This window comes from Gallinula chloropus, assembly GCF_964237585.1.
Source record: "Gallinula chloropus genome assembly, chromosome: 2".
Lineage (NCBI taxonomy): Eukaryota > Metazoa > Chordata > Aves > Gruiformes > Rallidae > Gallinula > Gallinula chloropus.
This window is the reverse complement of record NC_140086.1, coordinates 154,046,317-154,073,536: the sequence shown is the minus strand read 5'-3', so window position 1 is coordinate 154,073,536 and position 27,220 is coordinate 154,046,317. Positions and strand designations below refer to the sequence as shown.

The 27,220-nt window shown below is 38.0% G+C and overlaps 1 protein-coding gene across 1 annotated transcript in view; it reads left to right on the top strand.

Moving 5' to 3' along the window:
* Nucleotides 1–27,220, top strand: part of UBE3C (ubiquitin protein ligase E3C) — a gene marked incomplete at its 5' end in the record, with an annotated part of 76,117 nt that overhangs the window by 36,311 nt on the left and 12,586 nt on the right. The window contains 5 exons of the mRNA XM_084279721.1: nt 104–191; nt 2,620–2,717; nt 4,704–4,836; nt 8,681–8,928; nt 21,634–21,846. Of these exons, the coding sequence (XP_084135847.1) occupies nt 104–191; nt 2,620–2,717; nt 4,704–4,836; nt 8,681–8,928; nt 21,634–21,846 (780 nt within the window). The remainder of the gene's footprint in view (nt 1–103; nt 192–2,619; nt 2,718–4,703; nt 4,837–8,680; nt 8,929–21,633; nt 21,847–27,220) is intronic.

Sequence of the window (27,220 nt, the reverse complement as noted above, 5' to 3'; positions counted from 1 at the left end):
TATTTGGGCACACTCAGTGTGACGATTTTATGTATTTACTATATAGTAAATTGTAATATGTAATTCAATAATGTTTAACTGTTAAATACCATTAATTTATTAGGTTACACAGCTATATGTGCCATCAGCTAGACACGTCTGGAGGGTCAGAAGGATGGGAAGAATAGGACCATTGCAATCTACTTTGGATGGTAAGATAATGTCTAAGCAATCTTTTTCTTTGCCTTATGCAAAGAAAACCTACCTCTTTATAGAACTCAATTGAGTATTTTCTAGAAAAGTTCTGATAGCCACAAGCAAAGCGATCTTTCCTAATTTTGTTTCAGACAATGAATAATGTTTATTTGCATGCATGCACTTGTGTATGGCTTTTAGAGTGTTTAACGTAGCTTTCTCCAAGCTTCTGTTGGCATTGATGGGAGGAAGTGATGAAGTGGACAAACAACATGCATTAAAAAAATATGTACTCATACATATAAAAAACAGTTGCAGAAGATACAAAGTGAATAAAATTGCAGAAGATACAAAGCATTAAGGTTTTGCTTTTACTGTGTACCCTAAAGAAACTTTTAAATTATATATTAGACTGTAACAAACAAGCTTTAGGTACCATGACAAGTATTAATTATTGTTTATAAATATTGTCCCTAATAAATAAGGCAGAAAATTAACCCCTTGAATTACTCAGGCTAAATTTGCGGTAGTTTCATTGTGTCCATGTGCTTTATCATGCAGACAGTTTGTTTTGTCAGCTTTTCATACCTTTGTATCTTCACTATTCTAGAATTTTACCTTGCTACACTCAGGTAAAATAATTGTTGAATCACTAATACTTGTGAAGATTTCATAGTGAATTAAAAATTGGGCCTTTAAGCAGCAAAATGATTAATCTACAAGAGTCTGCGCTCCATACTCTCTTTCAAGATGATGTAATCTGCTTGTATATCTTAGCCAGATACAGTAGATCATTGAGAGAAGCCTGTGAATGCTGCTATAGAGTTGTACAGAATTAAGGGCGTGAAACCTGAGAACTTCTTATAATGATGGGGGGGGGGTGTATTTGAATAGCTACGATCATGTAAGTTTACTTTGATTACCTTATTAGTCTAATTGCCAGATGGTGACTAATTGGACCAGTGTTAAGTACTCATCATAAGTTTGAATATTTTTTCAGTTTTTGATAATACAAAACCTTGAAAAGTCTCTACATCAGTAATGCCCATTTCTTCCATGGACCTACATGGCTCTTGGTAGCTATACTGTCTTGAAGTTCTCCACTGCTAGACCTGTTCCACATTTCGTTATTCCCAGATTCTCCCCCAGACTACTAGTCTTGTAGTCTCCTCCTCATGCATGCAGTAGTACCTTGAGGCCTCTTGCTTCCTTCCCATAACAGCACCAGTGACCTCTTTCAATAGTGCACGTGTTGTACTGATGCGGAGCATCTATATGCTATCGTTTTGCTGTCTGTCAGACAAGCTGATGCACTGAAGAGAGAGGATAACTGAGCTGTTCTTACTGTTCCTGTAATCAGGCCTCCACAGGAATTTCTCTTCTCTATCCAGTTGAATTTTTCACAGAAGTTGGTATTTTTGAATCTCCTATTCTCTGTTAAAGTTCAACTGGTTAGCTCAGAAGGTGTGTTGGAGGCAAGATTGTGAGGAAAGATGACACAGTATGTTCCTGTAAATCTCATTTTCATACCAAATCAGGCTAAAAAAATGCAGTTAACATGAATGTGTGAAAACAAGCAGGTAAACATGCACATGACTTGTTTAATCCCTCTTGACTCCGTATGGGTTAAAGCCAATTAGCATGAAAGTACTGCTGAATCACATATGGTCATGTTTATTTGTGCTTTTTCATTTACTTAAATGGCAGACTCCTGAGTTCTAAATGCCCTCTGTATTGATGACTCCATCCCATATTTCTCTTTAGAGAAAGGAGCTGTGATGGAGAAATGCAGATAAAATTGACTAATTGACTGGAATAATTGAACAGTCGAAGTCATGTAGTAGTTTACCTTTGCTGTACATGCACTTTTTATTTAATATGCTTTTAACCCTTAGCTTAATAGGCTGCATTCATTGACTTTAATTAAAAATGTTTACTAAGTAAACTAAGGGTAATCAGATAAGCATTTTATCAGAAACTCCAAAGGCTTGCAACCTGTAAACCTGCTCCAAATGAATATACATCAAGTTTAATCATGTTTTGGGTCATGTCATGTTAGTTGGTGCTTTAAAATATCCCTACTTAAAGTGCTTTGAGGAATTAAAAAAAAAATAGAAAAAAGAACACTAAGTTGTGTCCAGTTGCAGGAGGACAGGAGGATGCTAGTCACCATAGGTAGGGGCCAAAGGAAAAAGTTGAAACTGACATCATCGTGAACTTCCAGGCTGGGTAGTAATATGAAGTATTTACTTCAGTTTTGTAGTATGGTGTAAATAGTCAGGGGTCTTTTATTTGAGAAGGTGGCTTGATGTGACTGTTAGTAATAAAACTATTTGGATGGGTGTGTGTTTGTACAAAGCAAATTGAGTCATTTCATACAAAATAAACTGTAAAAAAAATATAGTTCTTTCCAAAATGTTTAAAAAATATTATTTCTCTTTTAAGTGGGTTTGGAACCAGCACCTCTCTCTGTATCTGAAGAACGACAGCTTGCAATTCTGACAGAGCTACCTTTTGTAGTTCCTTTTGAAGAAAGAGTAAAGGTACCGAATTTCTAATTTAATGTGCAGGTTGTGGGTTTGTTTTTTTCCTTTTTTTTTCAGACTGTGGGGTTATTTCCCCCTTAGGTTTTTCTTTGTCAGTGAGTGTAAGAAGAGCACTTAGATAAATAGAAACTGAATTGTTTCCTTGCAGAAGGACAGGTGAGGCTATACCATTTTTCTTCAGTATTTATGTGGCAGCTGAACGTTTGAAGTTAATTACCTCTCTCCTTTTTTTTTACTAGTTAGTTATATTACTCTTTCTAATAACTGCATTGAAATTAAAAACGTGTATTCCAGGAGGTATGAGAGCAGCCGTGTTATAAACTGCAGTTGCGATTCAGTGATTGATCTACCTGATTGCACCCTCTTGTGGCAAGCAGAGCACTAACTAGCTGTGTGTCTGTAATAAACAGATTGCAAGGTCAAGATTGGAGACTTCTGTGCAGTGGGTGGATTTACTCAGAATGAGATGATGGATGTCCGTTTTGGGAAAATAACACCTAGAGATTAAATTTCTGCATACTTTATTAGAGTGTGTAGTTTAAAACTTGAAAGATTCTTTTACTGTTTGATTTGCTTTTGAATGTTTTCTAGATATTAAATATGTAATTGCTAGTTCTGTTAGCTATTTCACTTTGCATCCTTTAATCTTTTTAAAAGATATTATTTTTTTATCCATATTTTTTTTCCTGAACTGCTTTTGTTGTCAACAGTATCAATTACTTAAAAACTGCTCCCTAAATTGTCTTGGGAACATTAAGTTGCAAGACACTATCAAGGGAATGAAAAATAGTTCCATAGGGAAAATAAATCAGTATTTGTCAAAAAAGACAGTGACAGCTTTGGTAGAAAAAGAATGTTTTTTTCCAGGGTTCTATGAAACAGTTGTTCAAACAAAACCACTGAATACCATGTGCAGTACTGCAATAGTGTTACTGGGCAACAGTTGGAAGTGACCTCAAGCAGGCATCTCTACGTCATGATTTAGTCACTGTCTGCAACCTCTTTACTTCTTAAAGCTATGTTGAGATGCATGTATTTTGGGTTTCTGGAATTCATAAAACTTTGGCTGGTTTTATAAGAAAAACTGAAATGATAACAATTGGATGAGAACTTGGAGAAGTCTGGATAAAACTATAGACTGAACTTCTGTATTTCAGGAGGAGATCCTCTTATTCTGCTTTTTGTACTAAGTACGGTCCTTTTTGTGTAATAGTGGGAGTCAGCATCCTTCTGGGGTCTCCCACTGCCCCTGCAAAACAACTTGCAATAAGGGAAGAAGATACCTTATCATGATTCATGGTGTGTGTTTGTCATGCCCCCTGCTTCTGGTTGCCATCTATTATGCTGTAATTTAATCACAGAATCCCAGACTCGTAGGGGTTGGAAGGGACCTCTGTAGATCACCCAGTCCAACTGTCCTGCTGAAGCAGGTTGCACAGGATCGTGTCCAGGTGGGGTTTGAATCTCCCCAGGTGTTTACCTCTGTCAGCATTACTTCCTTTTCCACGTGTTCAGACAGTCTGAAGTCATTGTAAATGCTTCAGTTACGCATTAGGGTTCTTATTTTCAGGACTAACATACGTATGGACATTGGATTATGTAGGAGTCCACACTGTCTCAAGAAGCATTTTAGTCCTGAGTTGCACCTCCAAGTGATTCTTTCTATCTAGTGCTGTGTAACTGTATCTAGCCATGCTTCAGGAAAGAGAGTGGTGGGAAGCAGGGTACATACACAGCCTCTCTACCTAGTAGAACTGAGGATGATAGCATGGAAATTTTTTTGCATGTCTGTCCTCTCTCCATCCCTCCCAGGTATGTGGCTCTGTATTGTATTTCTGCAGCTCAGTGGGAGATGATAAAAATCACTTGAAAATGAGTGCCCTGAAGCAGCTCAAAGGACAGTAATAGTAGTGAATAACCATCTCTCATTGACTGTTTAGATTTGCACAATAACATGATTTTTCTTTTCACTCATTTTAAAAGATTTTTCAAAGGCTGATCTATGCTGATAAACAAGAAGTTCAAGGAGATGGGCCATTTTTGGATGGAATTAATGTCACTATCAGAAGAAATTATATTTATGAAGATGCTTATGATAAACTTTCTCCTGAAAATGGTAGGTTTAAAATTAAATTACCTGCTTATTTGTAATGTTTAACCATTCTTACCATGTAAGTTACATACTTGCTTGCTTGAATACGATCTTAGAAATATATCAGCTCTGAGGTGTGAAAGTCCTTATAAATTTCCTTGTTTTTATGTAATTCACATCCAGTCACATTCTTATTATTGCAGTCTCACTGTAACACACCCTTCCTTAGTTCAAACCAACTTTTATGGGGTTTTTCTTCCCATTTACTTTTCCAAATATTTGTGCTTTGTCTTATTTATCTATGTAGTTCATTATATATTGCCTGCTTTGGTAATCTGTGTTAACAAAAAAGAAGACTGCACAGGAGTTGCTAGGTACAGGGTGGCTGATAAGGCTAATGCAGTGCGCTTTGCATTGATGGTATGTAGAAGTAGATGTTTTCCCACGTGAAGTAGACATTTTTCCACACTGAGTTAAATCAGTCTAAACACCTTAGTGTGAGTTCATGTGACAGCAGCTGTTCTAAAAGCCAGAATTCCAGTATAGATAAAACCTTCTGAAATAAAGTCCTTATTTATATGATATTGTTGTATATAAAAAGAATATTTGCCAAATATGTGAGGTTTTGCTATGTGAATCTCACTAGCTGTGCCATGTAAGTTTCCTTCTGGAGAACTGCCTAGTTCGGAGAGGAAGAGGAGGTGTTGGTATTGGTTAGTATAAAATTACTGGAAATCATTTTTCGTAATTTCCTTTACTCATGCAGTATTGAAGATGCTATTCTATTTATAAATAGGATTTTGTATTTCAGTATCTGTTTAAAATTGTAGCTACCTAAAAGAGGATCATCTAGACTTTTTTTATTAAGTACAAATGAAGTTCTCCTGTCTTTGCAAAGTTTTAAAGGCTAATCAGGAGATGTCACCATATAATCATCTGGAGATCATATGTGCAATCGACTGTTTAGCCTCTTTCCTAGTGGTTGTAAATAGTTTCATCTTACTAAGTTTAGTATGAGTCATTAATGAGCTTCTTGAAAAGGGAATAATGAAATGGAACTGGAAGACAGAAAAAGTTGAGTCTGTTGTGATCTCCTCTCTCCCCCAAACATATGAAAGTACAGTTCAGCTGAAGCTTTGGAACAATGCAGCGTCAAGTCATAGGCAAGTCCACCTATTTGTTTAATAAGAAGATAGCTTTAGAAGAGAAACATGTTTTCTGTGAAGACTGCATTTTGTCTCAATGTAGTTCTATTAAACTCTGAAAGCAGTTTTAGAATGCACGTTTCCTAAACTTAATCTAGTCTGACAATCTGGATACTGGGATGTATTCTACCTTCAGTGAGGTCACAGGCAATATGATACTGAGGGGAATAGTCAGTACACTTACTGGAAGGTCAGGCTGCCACACAGCCAGCTTTCAGCAGACTGAAGAAAAAGCACTTACAGAATTCTCCTGAAGTTTAGGAAAGACCAAAGCAGAGTCCTGTAATAACCCTGTTCAGCACTAGGGACTGAGCACTGGGTGTAGACCTGATTTCAGTAAAGGACCGTGGGGTTCCTAGGGGAGGACAAATTGAACTACTTAAGAGCTCTCCATGTTGAGCTGAAAACGCTCTGTGTACTGGGCTGTATTATCAAGAACTTAGCTCACAAATCATCCTGTGATTGTTCCAACCTGAACTGCTCTGTGATTCTGCCAAGCTTTCTGTTCTGCAAAAGAGCTTTTTTTATATTAATACAAATTTTATCTGCATATACATAAATACAGTTCCAGATAATATTTTTAGCCTTTCCTTGGAAAGAAAATTACTCATAAAATGATGACAAGGGAGGCCCCAAGAAGCTTTTAACAAGCTATTGGAAGTAGCATAATCCCCAGGTGAAGATTGATGTCTTGTTTACAGGCACAAAGAAACCATAGTAGTAGTTGGTCACTGGAGTCTGAAAGTCTGTTTTTCTGCATGTGTTCACATGTATATATACAGTGCTGTCCAATACTGTACTAGTGCCTTTTAGCACCAATGAAGACTAAATAAGAAGGTTGGACCCTTTTAAAAAAAGCCAGTATTAGAAAATACAAGTTTTTAAAATAATTTTAATTCTGGAGTAGATCAGACACCACATAGGAGAGCAGAAAAGAAGAAATTCCTGAAAATGACAAGAGGGATGAAGACTGTAGACTGATTTGATGTAAATCAATCTGGGAGATCAAAACAAATGATAAATAAGATCCTGAAATTCATCATGAGAGAGCGAAGCACATGGATTTGGAAGAGGAATCCCATTTGTCTACTTGCCCTGAGAAGACAGCTGTTCAAAGTTAATGCTTCTGTAGTATGTTCATTGAGATCATTAAGAAAACAATCTTGGAATAGCAGAATGTACTGATTGGGTTCTTGTAGATTTCAATCTTTATTTGCATATCATATGCTTAATAAAGGGCAAAAATATCTTAAATTTTTTCTCCCCTGTAACTAGACTCTTCAGCATATTCCATAATAGCCTTTAGTGGATTCTAGTAACAGTTTAGTTACATTCTGGTTGTTTGAGTCATAAAATTGAACTCTTTTTTGAGAAGCTGCACTAATTTGGAGTCCATCTCTACCTGGTCACTTGTTTTGACGTGTGAATTTGTTTTAGGACCACTTTTCCTTCCTTGCTATGAGTCTGGTTGTCAGTACACAGAGGAAGAGACAAATAACTGGTTTTCTTCATAAGCCTTCAAAAAGCACTGAACCAACAATGTCCATATATGAGAGCTTTAACATAAATGCTCACTGTTTTGGGAGACTCCAGGCAAAGCATGTCTATATGCTTGAGATTCTCTCTTGCCAGTGTGTGTGTCCTGTTTTCTGAGTTTGAATAGTCATGAGATAGTGGACCTACTGCAGTGCCTGTGGCTAAAAATGGCCATCCTGTATTTCTGGCCAGCAGAATTTTAATGCAGGAGAGCATTTTGCTTGAATGAAGAGCTGATGGGTAATGTTTAAAAATAGCTAGGAGTGAAATGTGTGAAAAGACTGGGAAGTCACTAGATGTAGAGGCACCCACTGATGGGAAGGTGTAGGACACTCAGTAGTTCTGGAGAAGCTGTTGCTGCAGGTTGCTGGAGATTAGTTAATGAACACGGGTTGTTCATGTAACGTGTGTGTAGCACATAGAAGGAGTAGAAGGTTATATTGTTACTGCTTTTTACTGGTGGCTTTACTGGGACACAAGTGAAGTCAATGCAAGGTATCAAGCAAAAGCTGTGTATTTGGTTAGGTCTTTGGAAGCCTTCAGTGAATTGAACAAAAAAGCCCTCTATCCCTGTTACATATACATGATTCCAGGACTAAATAGTGCTTGCTCTCTCAAGTAGCAGCATTCTGTAATACAAGCAGATTACCTGCCTTCAGAATGTGTCTATCTTGACCACACCTTGCTCACTGGAATTAAATGACATAACAAAGAGTCCAGTGTCAAAAATACTAAGTTCCATTTCAAAGCATATTATTTAATGGTGTAGCTTAACAGTCACCCCTCCAAGGGACCACAGTGCTTATTGGTGATTCCTTTAGACAGCAGAAAGTTGAACCTTGCATTCATAGTATTTCACATAAATAGAATTTTCAAATTATTCTTAAAACATTTTGTAGGGCGCTTTTTCTTCCTCTGCTGGTATAGGGGGAGCAAGACCGCTGGTACATACTGCATGTCCCAAAATTTAAGCCACTAATAGATTTTTACTACAATACTATTTACTAGTTCACATTTTACCTACAATTAGTGTAGGTGGGGCTGTATACATAGTCACGTGTGGTTTTATCCAAACAAAATTCAAGCAGATAGTTGTATATGAGTTTGTCTCTCTCTTTTCTCTGCAGAACCTGACCTAAAAAAGCGCATTCGTGTTCACTTACTGAATGCACATGGTCTTGATGAAGCTGGTATTGATGGTGGTGGAATTTTCAGAGAATTTCTGAATGAACTACTAAAATCAGGATTTAACCCTAACCAGGGATTTTTTAAGACCACCAATGAGGGACTTCTTTACCCCAATCCTGCTGCTCAGATGCTTGTTGGAGACTCTTACGCCCGACATTATTACTTCCTTGGAAGAATGCTTGGAAAGGTAAAAACAGTGTTGTATAATACAAAGCTGTAGCAGTACTGAAATTACTCAATAATGGGTTTTTTTCCCTTTTTAGATAGGAGTAGATGGGAAACAATGATGATTTTTCTAGAGCTAAGGAAAAACAGCTTTTAGATGTTGAATCTGAACATTATTTCCTGGCATCGCCCAAATTTCAGGTTAACTTTAAAAAGCTACTTAGTTGAGAAGTACGGAGAATTTGGGATACCTTGACTGCCAGTTGGGCTGAGTGTGCGTATGTCTACTTGAGTGTTTATCTTCTAGCTTGAAGTTGATTAAAGCCAACAGAACTATTCTGCTTTATGGTGGTTTTAACCTGAAACTTTCTGGAATTTCTGGCTGCAATTCAGTCATCATTGGAATATATGAAATTAATACTTACAGAAACAGATTTTAGCTGTATGAGATGTGCCATTGCTGCTAGCATTTACATTTTGCCATTTACCATACTTATACAAATTAACTTTGACTTACTCTGCTTGATTTTTCATACATTTTGCATCTTTCTTGCATTTTAGTGCTTGGTATTTTTGTGTTGTGATCATTGAGAAACAAACACACATTTGTTGAGCTAGATGAAAGGTAGGGGAAAAAAGAGAAATGGTTACAAACATTCATTATGTTCAATTTGCTTTTATTGTCAGGTTTAATACTGAGGCTGTTTCCTTCTATGCCCTTGAAATAATTTTAATAAAGCTAATAATTGCAAAACAAAGTTTGGAATACAAATCCCATTTCAGAAAAGAATGTATTGATTGCTACTGAACTTTTAAAAATTAAGTGTACTGAAGATGTAAAAGTCCCATTTAACTGCCTGAATTATTTTGGAGGGTAAAATCCTGCTGACTTGCAGTGAGATTTAACATATAGTTGGATGTCCTTTTAGTGTAGTTGGAAACAGTTTAAGAGGATGTTGTTGCCAACTGGAGTTGTTGAAACAGAGTGCTGTTCTTTAGAGTTGCCAGTCAACTGATTTAGATTAAATTACCACTTTGTAGGCAAATTCTCTGCTAATGCATGCTAGCTAGTGCAATATCCATACTTGTTAAATAATGAAAACTTTAAATGAACCATTTCAGTAAAATAATCTTAGAAGGATGTTCCTGCTCTTAATGGAAGATGGATTCAGTTACTGTAGTTCATAATTATAACCTATGTTGCATACCCAAGGCTTCGTTTTCTTTTTGCATCTATAGATTTCTTTTGGAATGGGGAAGTTAATGCTACTGTAGTATTGTGAGGAAGTTAGTTCACTCCAAAAATGTTTAGTGTTTATTGAGGAATGGGACAGGGCTCAATTGTTGAGTGGAAGTGTGAAGCTTCTTTTTAGGGAAAAAAAAATTGAAAAATTTGTAATATCAAATCCTTAATTTCCTCTGTCAGAAAAACACATTACCTTCTGTAATTGGATTTCAAATATTAGTATAAAGACAGAAGCTGCAAAATGTGTTTTATCTCTTGTAGAATGCTCCAAGTATAGATTTCCTTTTAACTTTTTAAAATCATGGGATCTATTAAACAGCATTTTGAAAGCATAAATTGTTTTTGTATTTGCAGTGTGTTTACATAAGGTAAGAATTGACAGTGTTATTTAATAATTACCCCATCCAGGTGCACAGACACCTTTTTAGTAGTGTATTTAGAGACTTGATGAATTAAACAGAGAGATAAGGCACGACCGTACTATTCAAAACCTGTCAGTATTATGGTCTCACTTAAGTTATTGAATACTCACTCACCTGTTTTCAAAGATGTGTCCATTTTGTGCTTTGCTCAAGGTTATTTGAGAGCAATAGTGGATTATTAAAAGCCCCTTTGTAAACAAAATCAGTATAATGCAAAGGAAGCAATCAGGCATCCACAGCAATTTCTTATTTGTGGAAACCAGTAGGTAAAGAGTGCTGTAACCAAAAAGTCTCACGTAAGAAGTTTCACTGTTATCAGAAAACAAATACATCAAAATACAATAATTTATATAAACTCTCTGTCTCTTGGTAACGATTTCATATTAATACCCAAATGCATTTAACTTTCAGTACTATAGAATTTCATCTAATTCAGTTTTTCTTCTCATCAGGAGGCTTCTAACCGCTTGACCTCTTCTGTGCTCATTGGTCAGTTCAAAAGTAGAAACAAGTTAAAACTTTAAAAATGGTGTATCTAAAAATTTAAATTATTTTAACCCTAAAAAAATGATTTTATCTGGTGAAGAAAATTGAAAGAAAAAGTTAGTGAAGAAATTGAAATAGATGTATTGTACAAACAGCATGGCTGTCCACACAGCTTTTACTGATAGCTGAATGAGCACAAGGTCTTGTAGAAGTAACACCATGTGATCATGTAATTGCCAATGTTGTCTGAAATCATTGGTAAAAGAAAGGCAGAAATGAGTTTGCTTAAACAGCAGCTATTCAAACACTTCCAAAGTTTACATTTCTCAACTTTCAGTGACTTAACTCTGTAATGTAAATATTATTTTAACATTGCTGCCTTTTAAGCATTGTCTTTTTTCTTCCTTAAAAGCAGAAGCTCAGCTTACCATGCATACCTGGAGTAGCAGTGTCCCACTGCCCCAGGGGTTTGAAACTTGAACCTTTCACTTTCTCCCACTGGAAACACAGCAGCGACTGTGTGTCCCAGGCTTTGCCTGAAAGCTAAGGGTGTCCTGGGCTGTCAGGGATGTTTGGACGTGGGTTCTAGCTCCCAGTTCTCTTCATTGTCCTCTCTGGATAGTAAAGTCTTGTCCCATGTTGTGTCCCGGAAGAATGGACAGGGCATTGTAATCCTTTTGCTCTCACGGTAGGTAGGATTGGGCTGTGGGGAGGTACGTGATTTAGTTTAACTTCCTTTCTAAATGCAGTAGTTGTTCTGGCAGTGCTAAAAACCTTTCCACATGTATACTTCCCTGCTGCAGCTTTGACAGCGTAGTGGACTCAAGAGAATACAAAAGCTGCTATTTTGACAGGCTGCCAAAACTTTGAGCACCGTAGAGAGAGAAGGGAAGTTTGGAAGCAACACCTGAGAATCTTAAGTGAGGATTTCCTCCATGATCATTCTTGAATGATCTGCTGCAAACCTGGAAAGAGAAAAATGCTGGTAAACCATTTCAACAAAAATGGTGGTTAGCAGAACAATGACAGGGAATCTGAACTTTACCTTGTTCAGACCTAAACTCAATCTAGTATACTATTTTATTTTCTCTATTTGCAGCTTACTTTTGTGTTTATTCAATGATGATCATGTAATAGATGTTGTAGAAAAGGACATTCTTTGCATTTGGAATTAGTTGGCATCAAGTAACTAATTCTCATGATAATTTACTTAAATTTAATGAATTATCAGCATTAGTTTAAGAAGATGGCAGGAAGTCCATAGAAAGATAGAGCAATAATTTTTTATGGTGTCCTCCTCTTCCTTTTTGACACAATATATGCAAGAACTAGCAGGTTTATGCTTTGCACTGATTGTCTTTGCACCTCTAGCAAAGCGATTCTTTCTGGCATTAGAGATTTTTGTCTCATACTCTCAGCATCTTTGGTTATACTGAATTTGACCATTTCCAGTTTTCTTCTCATACTCCAGTGTATTGAAGAGCACTAGTGAGCCATGTGTTCATGTTGCTGAGGAACATAGGCACTGTCTTTGAAATACAGTATTGTCTCTTTTCCCGAGCAATAGCATTGCTAGTCCTTGGAAGACACTGGAGTTGTCTGAAAAGTTTTGTTTTGCCAAGATTCATCTCCCTTCTCAAATGGTTGGGAATGCAGAATAAAGAATAAAATGTGGTATTTTGAGTTGGTTAGGATTAGATATGAGGAAGAAATTATTCCCTGTGAGGAAGGTGAGGCCCTGGCATAGGCTGCCCAGAGAAGCTGTGGCTGCCCCCTCCCTGGCAGTGTTCAAGGCCAGGTTGGATGGGGCTTTAGACACCCTGGGCTAGTGGAGGGTGTCCCTGCCCATGGCAGGGGCTGGGACTAGATGGGCTTTGAGGTCCCTGCCCAAATCATTTGATGATTCTGTGACATTATTCCTGGCTGCAAGGTACACTTCTAAGATCAGCAGTGTCTCCTGTATCCATTTTGCAGAAAAACTAAAGTAGTTCTTAATCATCCTGGTGCCTTATCTAAAATGGATTGAATCAGTGGGCGTCTTCGCAGCAAGATCTGGATCAGATCCTAAACTCTTAAATCAATAAGCTGCACATATGGAATTAAAACCTTCAAGCAAATGTTTCTAGAATGTATTTGTGTGCCCTCTTTGTCCCAAGAGCTTGTAGAGAGAAAAAAAAGCAAGAAAACTTTACAATGAGAAGAGCCGATTTTCATATACTTGAGTATTTCCTAGGATGGTGTGTCAAGCATTGCACTGCTACCCTTCCTGTTTCTCTGACTGTTAAACGGTTTGGGGGTAGGGGGGAGGGGATGTCTATTTTTTTCTTTCTGAGTTTTGAGCTAAAATCTTCTCAATACTCAGAAGAATACTCTTTTTCCTTCTGAGTATTGAGCTTCTCTGAGTATTGAGTGTTTTTCCTTCTGAGACCCTTTCCCTTTGTTTATTGTCCATTTAATTTAGATCCAGTTTGGCTTGGCTTAAATCAGTACAGTCTTAATTGATCTGTTCTGCATCCACAATTGATACTACTAGTACCTTGAAAGGCAGGTAGGGAGTTAGTGGTACTGATACAGAGGGGAGGAAGCTCATAAAGCAAAAGGTTATACAAATTACAGTTACCCCACACGTGATTTTTCAGACTCAACATTTTGCTTCAAAGCAAGTTTGTTGACCATTTGTCTCAAAAAATCCTGAATCATCTGAAATGGAATCAAACCAGGAATTTGCCATGTAAAGTGGCATGCTCTTTTAATTGCACACTTGAAAGTGTGGAAACGCAATCATAAGCAAGTGAAATGGATACCGTATGGAAGGTATGTCATGATTTATGAATGCAGATGTAAACTGATCTGAGTCTGTTTTCTGACACAGTTATTCAGCTTGACAATTCCTTTGTGTACTGATTAATTTAACATAACCAATTATCTTTTGATTACAAAATGCTACATTAGTACTAACCTTGTAAATAGATGTCTAGCACTAAAAGACTACTGAAATGTGGTATTTTAACTCTAAATCTTTAGGAAGGAAAAGGGTGTATTGATGGATTGTGATATTTATTGGGTCATAATGTATTTAAATTTTCTTTAATGCATATGTTAGTGATTGTTTACTGTGATAAAGTGTGTAGAGGTCTCTGCAAGAGTTCTGCATGGAAAGAATTACCTCATGTCAGTGGTCACTCCTCAATTAAAAGTTCCATTAGCAGATGATTCCTGCTTCTGGTTTGTGTACTGATTGCATTTTATTGCCTCTAAATCAGGTTCCTAGACAGGGAATAAATAAACACTTAAGAGTGTTTGGTAATGGCATCCTGATCTTTTTTCACAGTTGGGAACACCTACGTCCATTTTAATCAATTAGGTTTGGAATATTTATTGAAGTTCTTTATTCTGTTTGAACTGTCTTCAAAAATGACTACTTTCACTGCTATTAGAACACAGATTTATCTTAGAAGCATATCCAGAGGTTAGTTATATAGTAGTAAATGTTTCAGTTTTTCAGGAGATTAGAACTTAAATAAGGAGGAAATGTCTTCCTTTTATCTCTAGTTCTTTCTAAATTATGTTTAAATTTGAGAAAAATCTCTTAAGCCTTTTCTGGAACTTCAGTAGTGAATGGCAGTGATCAGTTATCCAGTGCATCCACAGGTACCTCTAGTCCTTTCCTCTTCTGTCCCTCAAAAATGACACTAATGATAATTTATATCATCTACATGGCATAAGTTAGAGAGATAACTGTTCCTGTTAAAACAGAAAGTACCAGGCTGATGAAACGATGTCTTCTGTAAGTACCAAAGTTTCTGAAGCACTCTATTTAGTAATAAAAATTCTTCTAATTAAATTAAATATGCCCTAAATACTTAGAATAAAAATACTAGCATGACTTTCCATTTTTAAATGAAAGATTAACTCAAGGTCATTATACTTGATGTGCTCCAGTGGAGTCTTTGGAAATGGATACTTACATTTTTATGGTAATGTGCTCATGATTCAGTCATGAGTTTGTTTTGTGTTTATCACTGGCCGCAGCCAGTGTGACTGGCGGCTCTCTCACGTCTGAGTCGGCTACCCCAGGGCTCTGGATCTTCTATGAACTTGTACTTGCTGACCCTGAAGTTTCCAGCGAGTGGGAAATTAGAAGTAAGACCAATTCACAAAAGGCTCTACTATTTCTGAAAAAAAAGAAACAAAGTCTAAAGATCATAGAATCATAGGGGTTGGAAGGGACCTTGAGAGATCATCAGGTCCAAGCCCCCTGCCAAAGCAGCTCCCTAGCTCATACTGCACAGATCGGTGTCCAGATGAGTCTTGAATATCTCCAGAGATGGAGACTCCACCACCTCCCTGGGCAGCCTGTCCCAGGGCTCTGGCACCCTCACTGTGAAAAAGCTCGTCCGCATGTTGGTGTGGAACTTCCTATGCTCCAACTTGCAGCCATTGCCCCTTGTCCTGTCTACACAGAGCACTGAAAAGGGGCTGGCCATTTCCCCATGCATCCCATACTTAAGATATTTATAAACATTAATAAGGTCCCCCCTTAGTCTTCTTTTCTCCAGGCTGAACAGCCCCAGCTCACTCAGCCTTTCCTCATATGGGAGATGCTCCAGGCCCTTAATGATCTTTGTAGCCCTTCTCTGGACTCTCTCCAGGAGATCTCTGTCTTTTTTATACCAAGGAGCCCAGAACTGGACACAATACTCCAGGTGAGGCCTGACCAGGGCAGAGTAGAGGGGGAGGATCACCTCCTTTGACCTGCTGGCCACACTCCTTCTGATGCACCCCAGGATCCCATTGGCTCTCTTATATACTAGCACTGCTGCAAAGGGTATTAATAAAGTCCTCTCAGACACGGCTATGGAATTTTGGACTCCCACTCTTTTAAAAAACAGAAAAGGCATCCAGTATTTGAACAGAAAGCACACCACGAATTTTGCAGTCATATGGAGAAGATAATGTACCAGATTTTCCATTATGACGGTGATACAAGTGCATCTAGATGCCTCTTCCATTGTAGAGCTCAGAGAAAGGTAAAACGGTGACCTAAAGCTACCAGGTAGCAGACACATTGCCTTGTGACACACACCTGAATTAGTTTTACTTTGTCATATTGGTGTTTAGGAACATTTATCAGTTCAGTTTTGCTTACTTTAAAGCACATTATTAAGTATATCTGTAAGAAATTACTTATCTAGAAATTACAAATTCCAGCTTTAAAAATGGTTCAAAAATACGAATACATGTTAATTTTAATATATCTTATATTTTTTGTTTTATCTTTTTCTTTAGGGTAGAAAAGGCTTTGCTGGCCCCAAAGGCTTTGTGAATGTAATGAGATATTTCTAGCATATAAATAATAAGGTAGAAGGAAGTCCTAATGGTTTTGCTATTTTTCTATCATTTTTATTAATGGTTCTGTACAGCTTTGAAGATCTATTGCACTCTGTAAGTGCTAAGTATTATTTAATAGTAACTGTTTGAAAGGACTAAAATAGAAAGGGTTATGGTGTTGGGGCCTGATGAGGGACATAACTGAATTTAAGCCCAGTCATTTACTGCCTCAGCTGTAAGCTGGGTGTCTCTCTTGGGCTATGACTTTAACATTGTTTAGGTTTTAAAATACAGTTCTGGGTTGTAAAGGATCAATGGAAAGTAGGAGCAATGACTGATTAATTATTTCTCTTAAGAAAGATTTTAGTTGAAATAATAAATGAGAGAATTAATTGTAGACCCAAAAGTGGAAAGCTGCCTCACAGACAGGGAGGTTTAGTTGGTTTATCTGTTAATTTGTTCACACATTTTGAACCTTACTCAGCATGTTGTAATGTTCGTGTAACCTCTGGTGTACACATCTAATTTGCCTGAAGTGACTAAACTAGATTAAATTTCGTCAAACATGGCACAATGTTTTTTCTTCCCAAGGAGCTGTTTCCTAAATCTTGGTCAAACCTGAACAGTACCTCTTGTGACCATGTGGTGCTTAAATAATACCGTGATAGTTACCACGTGTAGTACCCAGTCCGATACTATTTTCATTGTGGTGAAAACAAGAAAAAAGTCTTCCCTGCCCAGAGAACTGTCATTTTTCTTCCTCTCTCACTATGTACTGTATATAGCTGTTTTTCCAGTTGAGATCCTTCTTCTGTAATGTATTAAAGCATGCCTGTATTCTGAAATTTGCTTCCCTTAAAGGACCCTTCCTTGTTTTCCCACACCGAAGGGGTTTAATTAATGCATTCTGTAAATTCCTAAGTATATGGGCATAAGTTTCCACTTCATATGACCAAACTGTGATCTGTGTCACTGAACTGAGTAAGGGCTTTTGTAACTAGTCCATGTTGCAGTCCGTTGTAGTGGACCTATATTGCAGCTGCAACTAAGTAATAAAATATAAAAGAGAAACAATAGACTTGAGACTGCATGCTTTGTGTGTGAAGTCAAAACCTGTGAACCACATCAGGATTTCTGTTGGTTTGCTTGTTTTTAATATTCTGCTGTGTCTACAGGCATTCTCACACACAGCGGGGGCAGGTGTATGATGTTCCTTTTACTGAATGCTGCTACTTCCACAGTGAAATAATCGCTCTTGGCCTTTTAACCAGTAAAAATCTCCATTTTTTTAACCATTTATTAGAGGGGAAAAAAGGCATCTTGAGATAATTGGAAAAGCACGGGGGTGAAGAGTACGGAAAATAATTGGTTACTGAAGACCAGATTTGTTTGTTTGCTTTCTTCAATTGTTTCAGAAGGTTTTACGTTATTTTAAAGGTGATCTAGAAGGGCATCCCTAACCTACATGAGTTTGAAATAGTGCTGGAAAATCCAGGTCAGCCATTTCAGCAGACATAACTGTTCAGCTACTGGGAGCGTGTCACCCGACGAGCATTGCAGTGTTTGTGTGACTGCCATTGATGCAGACATCCCTGTCTCTGCTTCAGACTAGCCTCTTGCCCCAAGCTGGCATCTGCAAATTGTGCCTCCCAGCCCTTTGAGGAGGCAGAGGTGTATAGGCTCTGCTGGTTGGTTGTCATGTCACCACCTCCATCCAAGAGCCAGCCCGAGTGTCCCCAAGACACTTTACTAAGGGAAATGAGGGAAGGAGGGTCTCTCCCTTTTTGCCCACTAGATTAGCTGCAGTAAGAGAAACAGCTGTGAGGGTGGACTGCCATGGGCAACTGATTGCTGTGAGGCTGTGCTGCCGTTGAAACAAACGGTCTTGCTGCTCCTGCCCAGTTTCAGCCAGAGCTGTGAGCTGGAGCTGATTCTGATTTGATAAAAGTTCAACTTCAAACAATCCCTTCCCCCAAAAAACCCCCAAACACATAACCTGAAAACAAACCAGCTTGAATCAGCAGGCTGTTTTGTGTCACTATGAGAAGATTGGGTGGAATCACATCTCTTGGCAGCAACAGGTACTTTGATCAGTATATGCTGACTGAGAAACGGGGAAAGGTAAAAATTTCAATTTATTTAGTTATATTTGCTTGTACTGAGCATTTCTCAGCATCTCTGCACAGTGCTGAAGCTGTAATGGTATAATTTATCCCTTTGAAAAAAACTCCAAAGTTTGTCATGATCTTATATACCAGAGTTTTAGTACATTTTTTGAATTCAACTTTATTAGGACAGCTTGACTTTCAAAGTAATTAACACACTATCATTTGCCTTTTTTCCAAAAATACTTTGGTTTTTATATTGCAATCACTTAGCTAAGGGAAGAAGTAGCAATTAAAGTTATTCTCAAGTTCCACTATTTAGTTTATTTAAAAATGCTTTATATAGTTTTTAGATGAAGTTATAAATGTTCACTTTGGAACTACCTGAAGATTAATAGTGATGCATTTGAAATGCATTATTTTTTTATTGATTCTTAATGTAGTAAATTACTGAAGTTATTTGGCAGCAAACAGAAATAGCCAGTGATGTTGTTCACATTTATTTTCCTGATAGCGTCACAATTTGCATTAATTGCATTGCAGCTGCACTCACTTATATTAAAAAGCTTCTACTATAATTAATCCTTTTTATTTCAAATCATTTTGGCACAATTTCTAGCAATAAACACTCATAAAAGACAGACACTTGAAAAATAACCTACAAGTTTCTTCAATATACCTATTGCTGTTTTTTCCCGACAAGGAATTATTGATAGGCTTCTAGGATCAAGTGTTGCAAGCAGCTGAGACTTAAGACCCATTTGAAAAATGCTAAGTGGATTATTTTGCATAAAAATAGACAGGTTTTGAATTTGTGTAATTAACCTGTGTTTAGAAAATACCTTGATTTATGTCTACATTTGTATTTCAGTTGCATACATTATGGAAATTTAATTTATAATCCATTTAGCTGATGTGATCATAGTTTTTAGTGCTATCATTTATTAGTCCTTGTATATTAAATGCTCTAAAGGCTTAAACCTGCCTTGTGTAAAAAATTACACCTCTGCATTTACATTTTATGAGTCATAGATGGAATTCCATTTTAAATTCGAGTAGCTTTGATATATTTAAGGAATTACAATGGCTTTATTGTTACTAATGCAGGAACAGCAAACACTGACCTTATACATTGCAAATTAATGATTTATCCCCCTAGTTTGCTTTTAAAGTCAACTATACAAATGAGGATTTCGACTTCTACACCTTGAATAAATCATATAGCTCTAAATATAATGCACCCTTTGGCTTTGAACTCGTTTTTCTCAATTCTTTCTGCAAGGTCTAACTCACCTCATAGAAATGTTCTTTCAAAAGTTTGAGGAATTATGTATATTTTTCTTAACGTCTTTTGTTGGGATACCTTTGAGTGATGACAGCTTCATTTATTCTTTGTCTTTCCCTTTTTTGCTCATTGTGCTTCCTTTTCCGAGCTCGCAGCTGGTTATGGAGGAATTCAGTAATACCCAACTGCTGCTCTTGAAGAGCAAAAAGAGAGCGAACGATGTTACATTGATGATGCCTTTTCTGATCACCCTGGCATCTTCTACTGTGAAGATTTGGTAGTCATTGTTAGAGTTGCTGGTGTGGCAAACAAGCAGGACAATGGCTGTGCACATGCAGCATGTTTCAGGAATGGGGTTGTTTTAAGGCAGCAGTCTTTTGTTTTTCCTTTATTCACACAGGCTTTCTCTAAATGACATCATGCTTTCTCTTTCTGGCTCTGAAGTTTCCATCTCTCTTTCAAGAGCTACTATAAGTACTTTTTTCTTCCATCAACAAGATCTTGTTACTTATAGTATGAAAAATAAAAAAACCCATGAAAGCTGCTTTGCATTCCATCCAAATGGGGTCATACAGTAGATCAACTGGGAGCAGCACTGGTGGAATTTTGTGCATTTCTGAAAATTCTTGAGGAAACTCAGTTGGCGGTAAAAATGCATTTTTCACGAGTGCTGCATATTCAGGTCAGGCTCAGTTTTGGTTCAGTAATCGTTTGACAGGTGTAACAGTGTCAGGCATAGGAAGGATTGGACATATGATACAGTCATCAACTTGTAAGCTCACGGCTTGGCAGTAGTCTGGTTTGACGATGCCATTAAGCAATAGAATTCCCCCAAAAATGCAATGATGAATGCAAGATATGAATGATAACATGCAAGAGAAACTGTTTGGATTAGTTCAAAATGAACTGGGTTTATATTCCTATTTTTAAGGGGCAGACTCTTTTATGTGTAGCAGTCAATATGAGTGGAGGAGTATTGTTTGTGATGATGCTAAGAGAGGTAGAGATGTCAACATTTTTTGGAAGCGTTCTTGATGCAGCTGTGTTGTCTTTTAGTAGACTTGTCTTGCTGGTCTGTGCAATTGATATGCTTCCTGTTTGTTGTTATAGAATCATGGAATGCTTTGGGTTGGAAAAGACCTTAAAGATGACCAAGTTCCAACCCCCTGCCATGGGCAGGGACACCTCTCACTAGACCAGGCTGCTGAAGGCCCCATCCAACCTCAACTTGAAAACCTCCAGGGAGGGGGGATATGCACCACTTGCCTGGGCAACCTGTGCCAGTGCCTCATCACCCTCATAGTGAAGAATTTTTTTCCTAATATCAATTCAAAACTATTCCCTCTTGTCCTGTCACTCCATGTCATTCTAAAAAGTCCCTCCTCAGTTCTTGCAGGCCCCTTCAGGTACTAGAAGGCTGCTATAAGATATCCCCAGAGCCTTCTTTTCTCGAGGCCCCCAACTCTCAGAGGTGCTCCAGCCATTTGATCTTTTTTGTGGCCCTCCTCTGGACCCATTCCAATAGTTCCAGCTTGTTCTTATGTTGGGGACTCCAGAACTAGACACAGTACTAGAGGTGGGATCTCACAATAGCAGAGCAGAGGGGCAGAATCACCTCCCTTGACCTGCTGGCCATGTTCCTTTTGCAGCCTGGGATACACTTGGCCTTCTGGGTTGGGAGTGCGCATTGTCAGCTCATGTTGAGCTTGAGGCAAGAAGATTAATGACAGATAAGGTCCTATTCAAAAACCAAATTAAAAAGAGATTATCAAAAGTTTGAGGCAGTTGGCTTTACAATTTCTGCATATATAACAGTAAAATCTAATGTGCTTTTAATTGCTTTGCTTTTCAGGCTCTATATGAAAATATGCTAGTGGAGCTGCCGTTTGCTAGTTTTTTCCTCTCAAAGTTACTGGGGACAAGTGCTGATGTGGACATTCATCACTTAGCTTCATTAGATCCAGAAATGTATAAAAACTTGCTTTTTCTGAAGAGTTATGAAGGGGATGTGGAAGAGCTTGGTCTGAACTTCACTGTGGTAAATAATGACCTTGGGGAAGCACAGGTAAGAATGGCTTTTGCCTTTTTTCTCCTTTATGCATGACTGATGAATCGTTACTGTGCCTACTAATTACTTTTACATTTTTTTAATTTAAACGTGAAAGGAAACAATAGATAAAGATGCTGTTGTTTGTGAGGCATCATAGGGATTCTGACTTAAAATTTGGAATTGACAGTAACTAATCATGTACTTAAAAAAGTAAATTTCGATGCTGACTTAAAGGTCCCGTCTTTTACGTAGCAATCTGTCCTGATTATTTTCCAAGTCATACATGAAAAGTTCTATTACCAGAGATAATTTCTTGGAGAAAATGTTTTATGTTGTTTAATTGCACTTCAGATAACTACAGGAAGTTAGATTGTATTTAAACTATAGAAGTACTACCTGGTTTTGGAATCCGAGTTAGAAATCAGAATGGTTTTAAATAATAATAACCCTTTATTGTGAGGTAAGTGTTGTCTCCTGTAGCTGTAATTTTCAAAGTAGAGGGCCTGAAGTTAGACCTTAATTGTTTTTTAAAGACTTTTTTATTCTGAGGGTCTTGGACACTAGTGAGTCAGAGAGGAGAAATGAGTGCTCAGTGCTCCTAAAAAAGCCATTAGTTAGGGCCTGTTAGTTAGGTCCTTAAGTACGAATTTTTGCATGATTGTACTGTGTAACTTGATTATGCCTTTTGTTTGCTCTGTTGTGAGTACTGAAGGTTATTTATGCTCATAGTAGAAAATAAATGTCACTAGAGCTTGCAAAACATGTCTTTGTGTGCTAATATAGTCAGTCTCCTTGGTTCAAGTCTCTGTCATGCTTCTGCTTTTGGTTTAGAGATTTTAAAATTGCGTGTGATGTAAAGTCCACTCACACTTGATTATAGTAGTTAATAATTGGATCAAAAAAGTAGACCTGACCACACTGTGATCTGCAGCAGCATCCAAATTGAGCCTTGTTTCTTGTGGAAGAAAGAGAGACTGTGAAAGGGGGTAAATAGTTCTCCCATGATGGCCTGTCACTCAGGGAAGCCTGGGACAATGCACATCTGGAAGAAGCAGGAGCACCGCTGAGATGCAGTAGCTAGTCCTGAAAATTGTCACTTTAGTTGTCTACTACCAACAATTGTCTGATAGGTCTAATATGAAACCTTACTTATATGCCACATGACACTTTCCCCTGGGTTGCACTTCCTGTACAAACACTCCTCACCTGCACTCTCTATGGAGAAGCATTCGGAACCTTGTGCTTCTCCATGGCGTGTGCTACCCAGGGGTCAGAAGCAGGTTCTTAGCTCGCCTGCTCTTGTACAGCAGAACGCCTGCTCTGTCACAGCATGTGCTCTTCAGTGGCTGATAGGGAACCAAGTCATGGGTTACTAGGGTTACTACGATAGCCTAGTGTTTTCAGGGGCTGTATTCTAAACCCATTCGTTCCAATACGCTTTAAGTAATAGTTTTGTTGACTGCAGCTAATACAAATCCAGTTTAGTGTCTAATTTAAAATGAAGAGTAGCTAATATCTGGATCTCCAGCTAGTCTCTGGAGAGATCTTGCTTTCCATACTTTATACATTTACTCTCTATGTCCTCAAAAATTAGCCGTGCAAGGTAGAACCTACCTCAACAAGTAAGGTAGAAGGACATAGAAAAGAGAAACAGCTCAGAAGTAACATAAAGGGAGATCCAAGTTAGAGACGTTGCCAGCTCTACCTACTGCTGCCAGAACTTGTAAAAAAAGCCTTCTTGCTTGGAAGCCTGATCTGTTTGTTATGGTGCTCTGAGGGCTATGACTAGTAGTATCAAGACTTTTGAATTATTTGACATAACTTTAAAAGTGAGTTTCTCATAAGCTAAATTAAATATAAGTTAAATTAAATATTCTGATGCTGATTTTCTATGCTTGTACTTGGAGAGACAACAGTACACTGGTGAAGTATTAACTATCTTTTAATGAGACTGCATGTTAGTGTAGTTCAATGGAACTAATTGGTTCTTGTCACAGGCTTCTGTGTTTTGATTCAGCAAGTTACTTTTTATACTTCATTTCATTACCTTAATAAACCTCAGATGGATAAATACATTTTGTCTGGTGTTTGACTCGTAACTGTCGCATACTAATTAATTGTGTCAAGGTAAGGCTAATTCACTTTGGGAAAAGAGCTTAATTTGCACTTCTTGCGTTGAATGTACATTATCTCTGGTTTTCAGCTAAACAACCACTTTAGTGTCTAATAAATTAGTGCCCAATAAATGCATCATAAATCTATCATTGTAAATAGCTATCCTCATGACAGCGTCCATCCAGCAGTTGTGGCACAGAAGCATTATCTGCAATGAAAAGCACGTTCAAAAGGGGCTCTGTTGCCTCTGTCAGTAGCAGAAGGTGGAAATTCTATTATCAGCGTATTGATTCCAATCCTGTAATGTGCTTTTAGATCCCATTAAACTATTGTCAAAGTGCATTCACCAGAAGTTGAAAAAGGTACTTAATAATTTGCACATTAGACCTGCTAATTAGGGGAGCTATGCCATCAGCCTTATCTTCCCATCCCAAATAGCTTTAGTTTTGATAAAGAACTATCCAATGTAGTGATAGCAGTTGAGGCTTCGATAGTTGGTAGCCTGTAAAAAAAGTCTCAAAAGAATGTCAGCCTGTAGTGACAGGTACCTTCAGGTGGCTTTGTATATTGATTCTATTTTTTCCCCTTTTTTCTTGTAGATTAGAGGGTGATAAAATGGTTATAAAATGCTTGTAAGTGTAAGGTTTAAGTCCAAGAAAATATCGCCTCTTTTCAGACCCCTCTCTCCCCACTCTCGGTGAGGAAAGGGAGTTTGGTAGCTGCCCAAGGGAAGAGAGGAAGATTTAAATATGTATTACTCTTCCTTCAAAAATGTGATACTCTGTACTCCAGCCAGTCTTCTCAAACACAGATTCTTGAGATTACATGGGGTGGAACAGTTGATATGAGAAGTCTGCTGAATATCAGGAGACTCCAGAAGTAAAGCATAGAAGCATAAATCCACAGGGAAGTGCTATAATATTTATGGCAGCAGTTTCTGTGAAATCCAGATCATATAGAAGTTGGTGTCAGGACACCACTTTGGCTTTGTAAAGACATGTGAGTGCCATTTCTGTTGCTGATGGTCTTGGACTTGCTCAAGGCAAGTTCTTTACCTTTAAATTTCCCTGAGAGAAAATTGTGAAGCCTTGAAAATAGTTCTGAAAGTTTCTGCTTTGGCAGCTTCTTTACCAGGATGCAGTGGCTTAGGTGAAAGATTTTGGAGGTTTTGCGGAAGGAAAATATTTAAGTTGAGGCTGATCCATCTCAGGAAGATTTATAACACTTGCAGCAAATGCATTTTTAGGTGTTCAGGTGCAGTCGGCTACTTGGAATTTCTGCCTCGACATCTGGAAGGCAGATGACAGGGAAAGAAAGGAAGCCTTTATCTGCTTATTTTCAGAATGGGGAAAAACGTTAGGGACAATGTGAAAAAAGTGATCAGAGTCCAAGAGAACAACCAGAATGTTTTAATCTGATCTAAAACCAAGTTTGTAAAATTCCTTGACTATGAGAGTGCTTTTTGAAACTGCACTGATCTTACTCCTCATACACAAAAAAAAAGAATTCCTAGATGCCAAGTCCCTTACTCTTTCCTAAAATATTTCCCACTGTAGCCTCTAAATACTCCCTTTTCTCCAGTGGTTTGGGAAGCAGCTGCCACTTCCAGGTCTGTGTGAGCAGCAGCTAGTATTGCCTGTCTGCCCATCATCACATTAGAAAATGACTTTACATAAAAGATTATTACCAACAAGCCAGAAGATAAATCCCCTGAGTTCTGCCTGACAAACACTATGTAATTCATTGTTTTCTTGATGTCTGGCCTGTCTTTACTTATGATAATGTTCAAAGTAGTAGCAATGATAACTGAAAATAATTGTCTGAACCATTCACTTGAACTGCAGCCATACATAGAAGCATAGAATCATTTAGGTTGGAGAAGACTTCCAGGATCATTTAGTCCAACCATCCCCCTACCACCTATATTACTAACTAAACCATGTCCCTAAGTACCTCATCCAACCTTTCCTTAAACCCCTGAGGGATGGTGACTCCATCACCTCCCTGGGCAACCCATTCCAATGCCCAACCACTCTTTCTGAGAAGAAATTTCTCCTCATTTCTAACCTGAACCTCCCCTGGCACAACTTGCAGCCATTCCCTCTTGTCCTGTTGCTACTTATGTGTGAGAAGAGGCTGACCCCCAGCTCTCTTCAGGCAGTTGTAGGGAACAGTAAACTCTCCCCTGAGCCTCTTCTCCAGACTGAGCAGTTCAGTTCCTTCAGCCAGTCCTCACAAGACTTGTGTCCAGCCCCTTCACCAGCTTAGTGGCCCTTCTCTGGACGCACCCAGGGCCTTGATGTCCTGCTTGTACTTAGGGACATAAAACCCATATTGAAGGTGCAGCATCACTATATAAAATATTTACTCTTTTTTTTTTTTCTTCACAAACTGTGGTGGTTTTCTTAGATAAGAATGTAACTGTCAGCTGGGTGCACTGTTCTAGTATGTACTTGCAGAAGCATATTGAATTTACAGCAAAGAATAAGTGCATGCAACTGTAGCTCATCAGTCGGAGGCCTAATCCTTCTGCCACCATACTGTAAAATGAAAAGCACCTTTTCTTGCAGCTTTTTCAAAATACAGCACTTTTATATCCTGTTTGGCTATTTCCCTTTAATTTTGAAGACCTGCTTTATCAGTATGAAACCAAATTCTGTTTACTGTGGAACTGAATGATCTGAATACTTATCCAAAGAACACGTGTGCGTTGGTTGCTTTTAAAACGTGATTTTTGGTAATGAACCGAGTTAAAATGTTTTTTTTTTTCTTTAAACTTACGATCTACAAAAGAGAGGACAAGGGGATGACACAAATCCCCACGCTTTGCGTCGTTCCTGTTCCCATCCCTTTTTGTTCCCATCCGTCTCACCACGTTACTATCCCGCACCATCTAGTGGCGAACGGTGATGGGTACAAATAAAACCGCCAGCTGACAGGCCTTTTACGGTGTAATAACTTGTGCTGTGGCCTTTCTGAACAGGAACTCTACAGCAGTCGTTTAGAGTTAAATGGGAATTCTACAGTTCCGTTAAAATGCCATGCAAACATTGAGTAAAAAGCGAACTGTACTGACACTTGCTATAGCCTTACTACACCAGCTGTTACTGTCTTCTGATTTACATCCTTCCTAGCCTTTATGCCATAAGATATTTATTATTCTGGCAGCATTAGCCCTTCTGTTTCAGCCTGTGATGACAATTTGACTTAATGGTGGTATAGTTAATCTCACATGGACAAACTCTGAAAATGGATAGTTAGATCACGGGAAAAA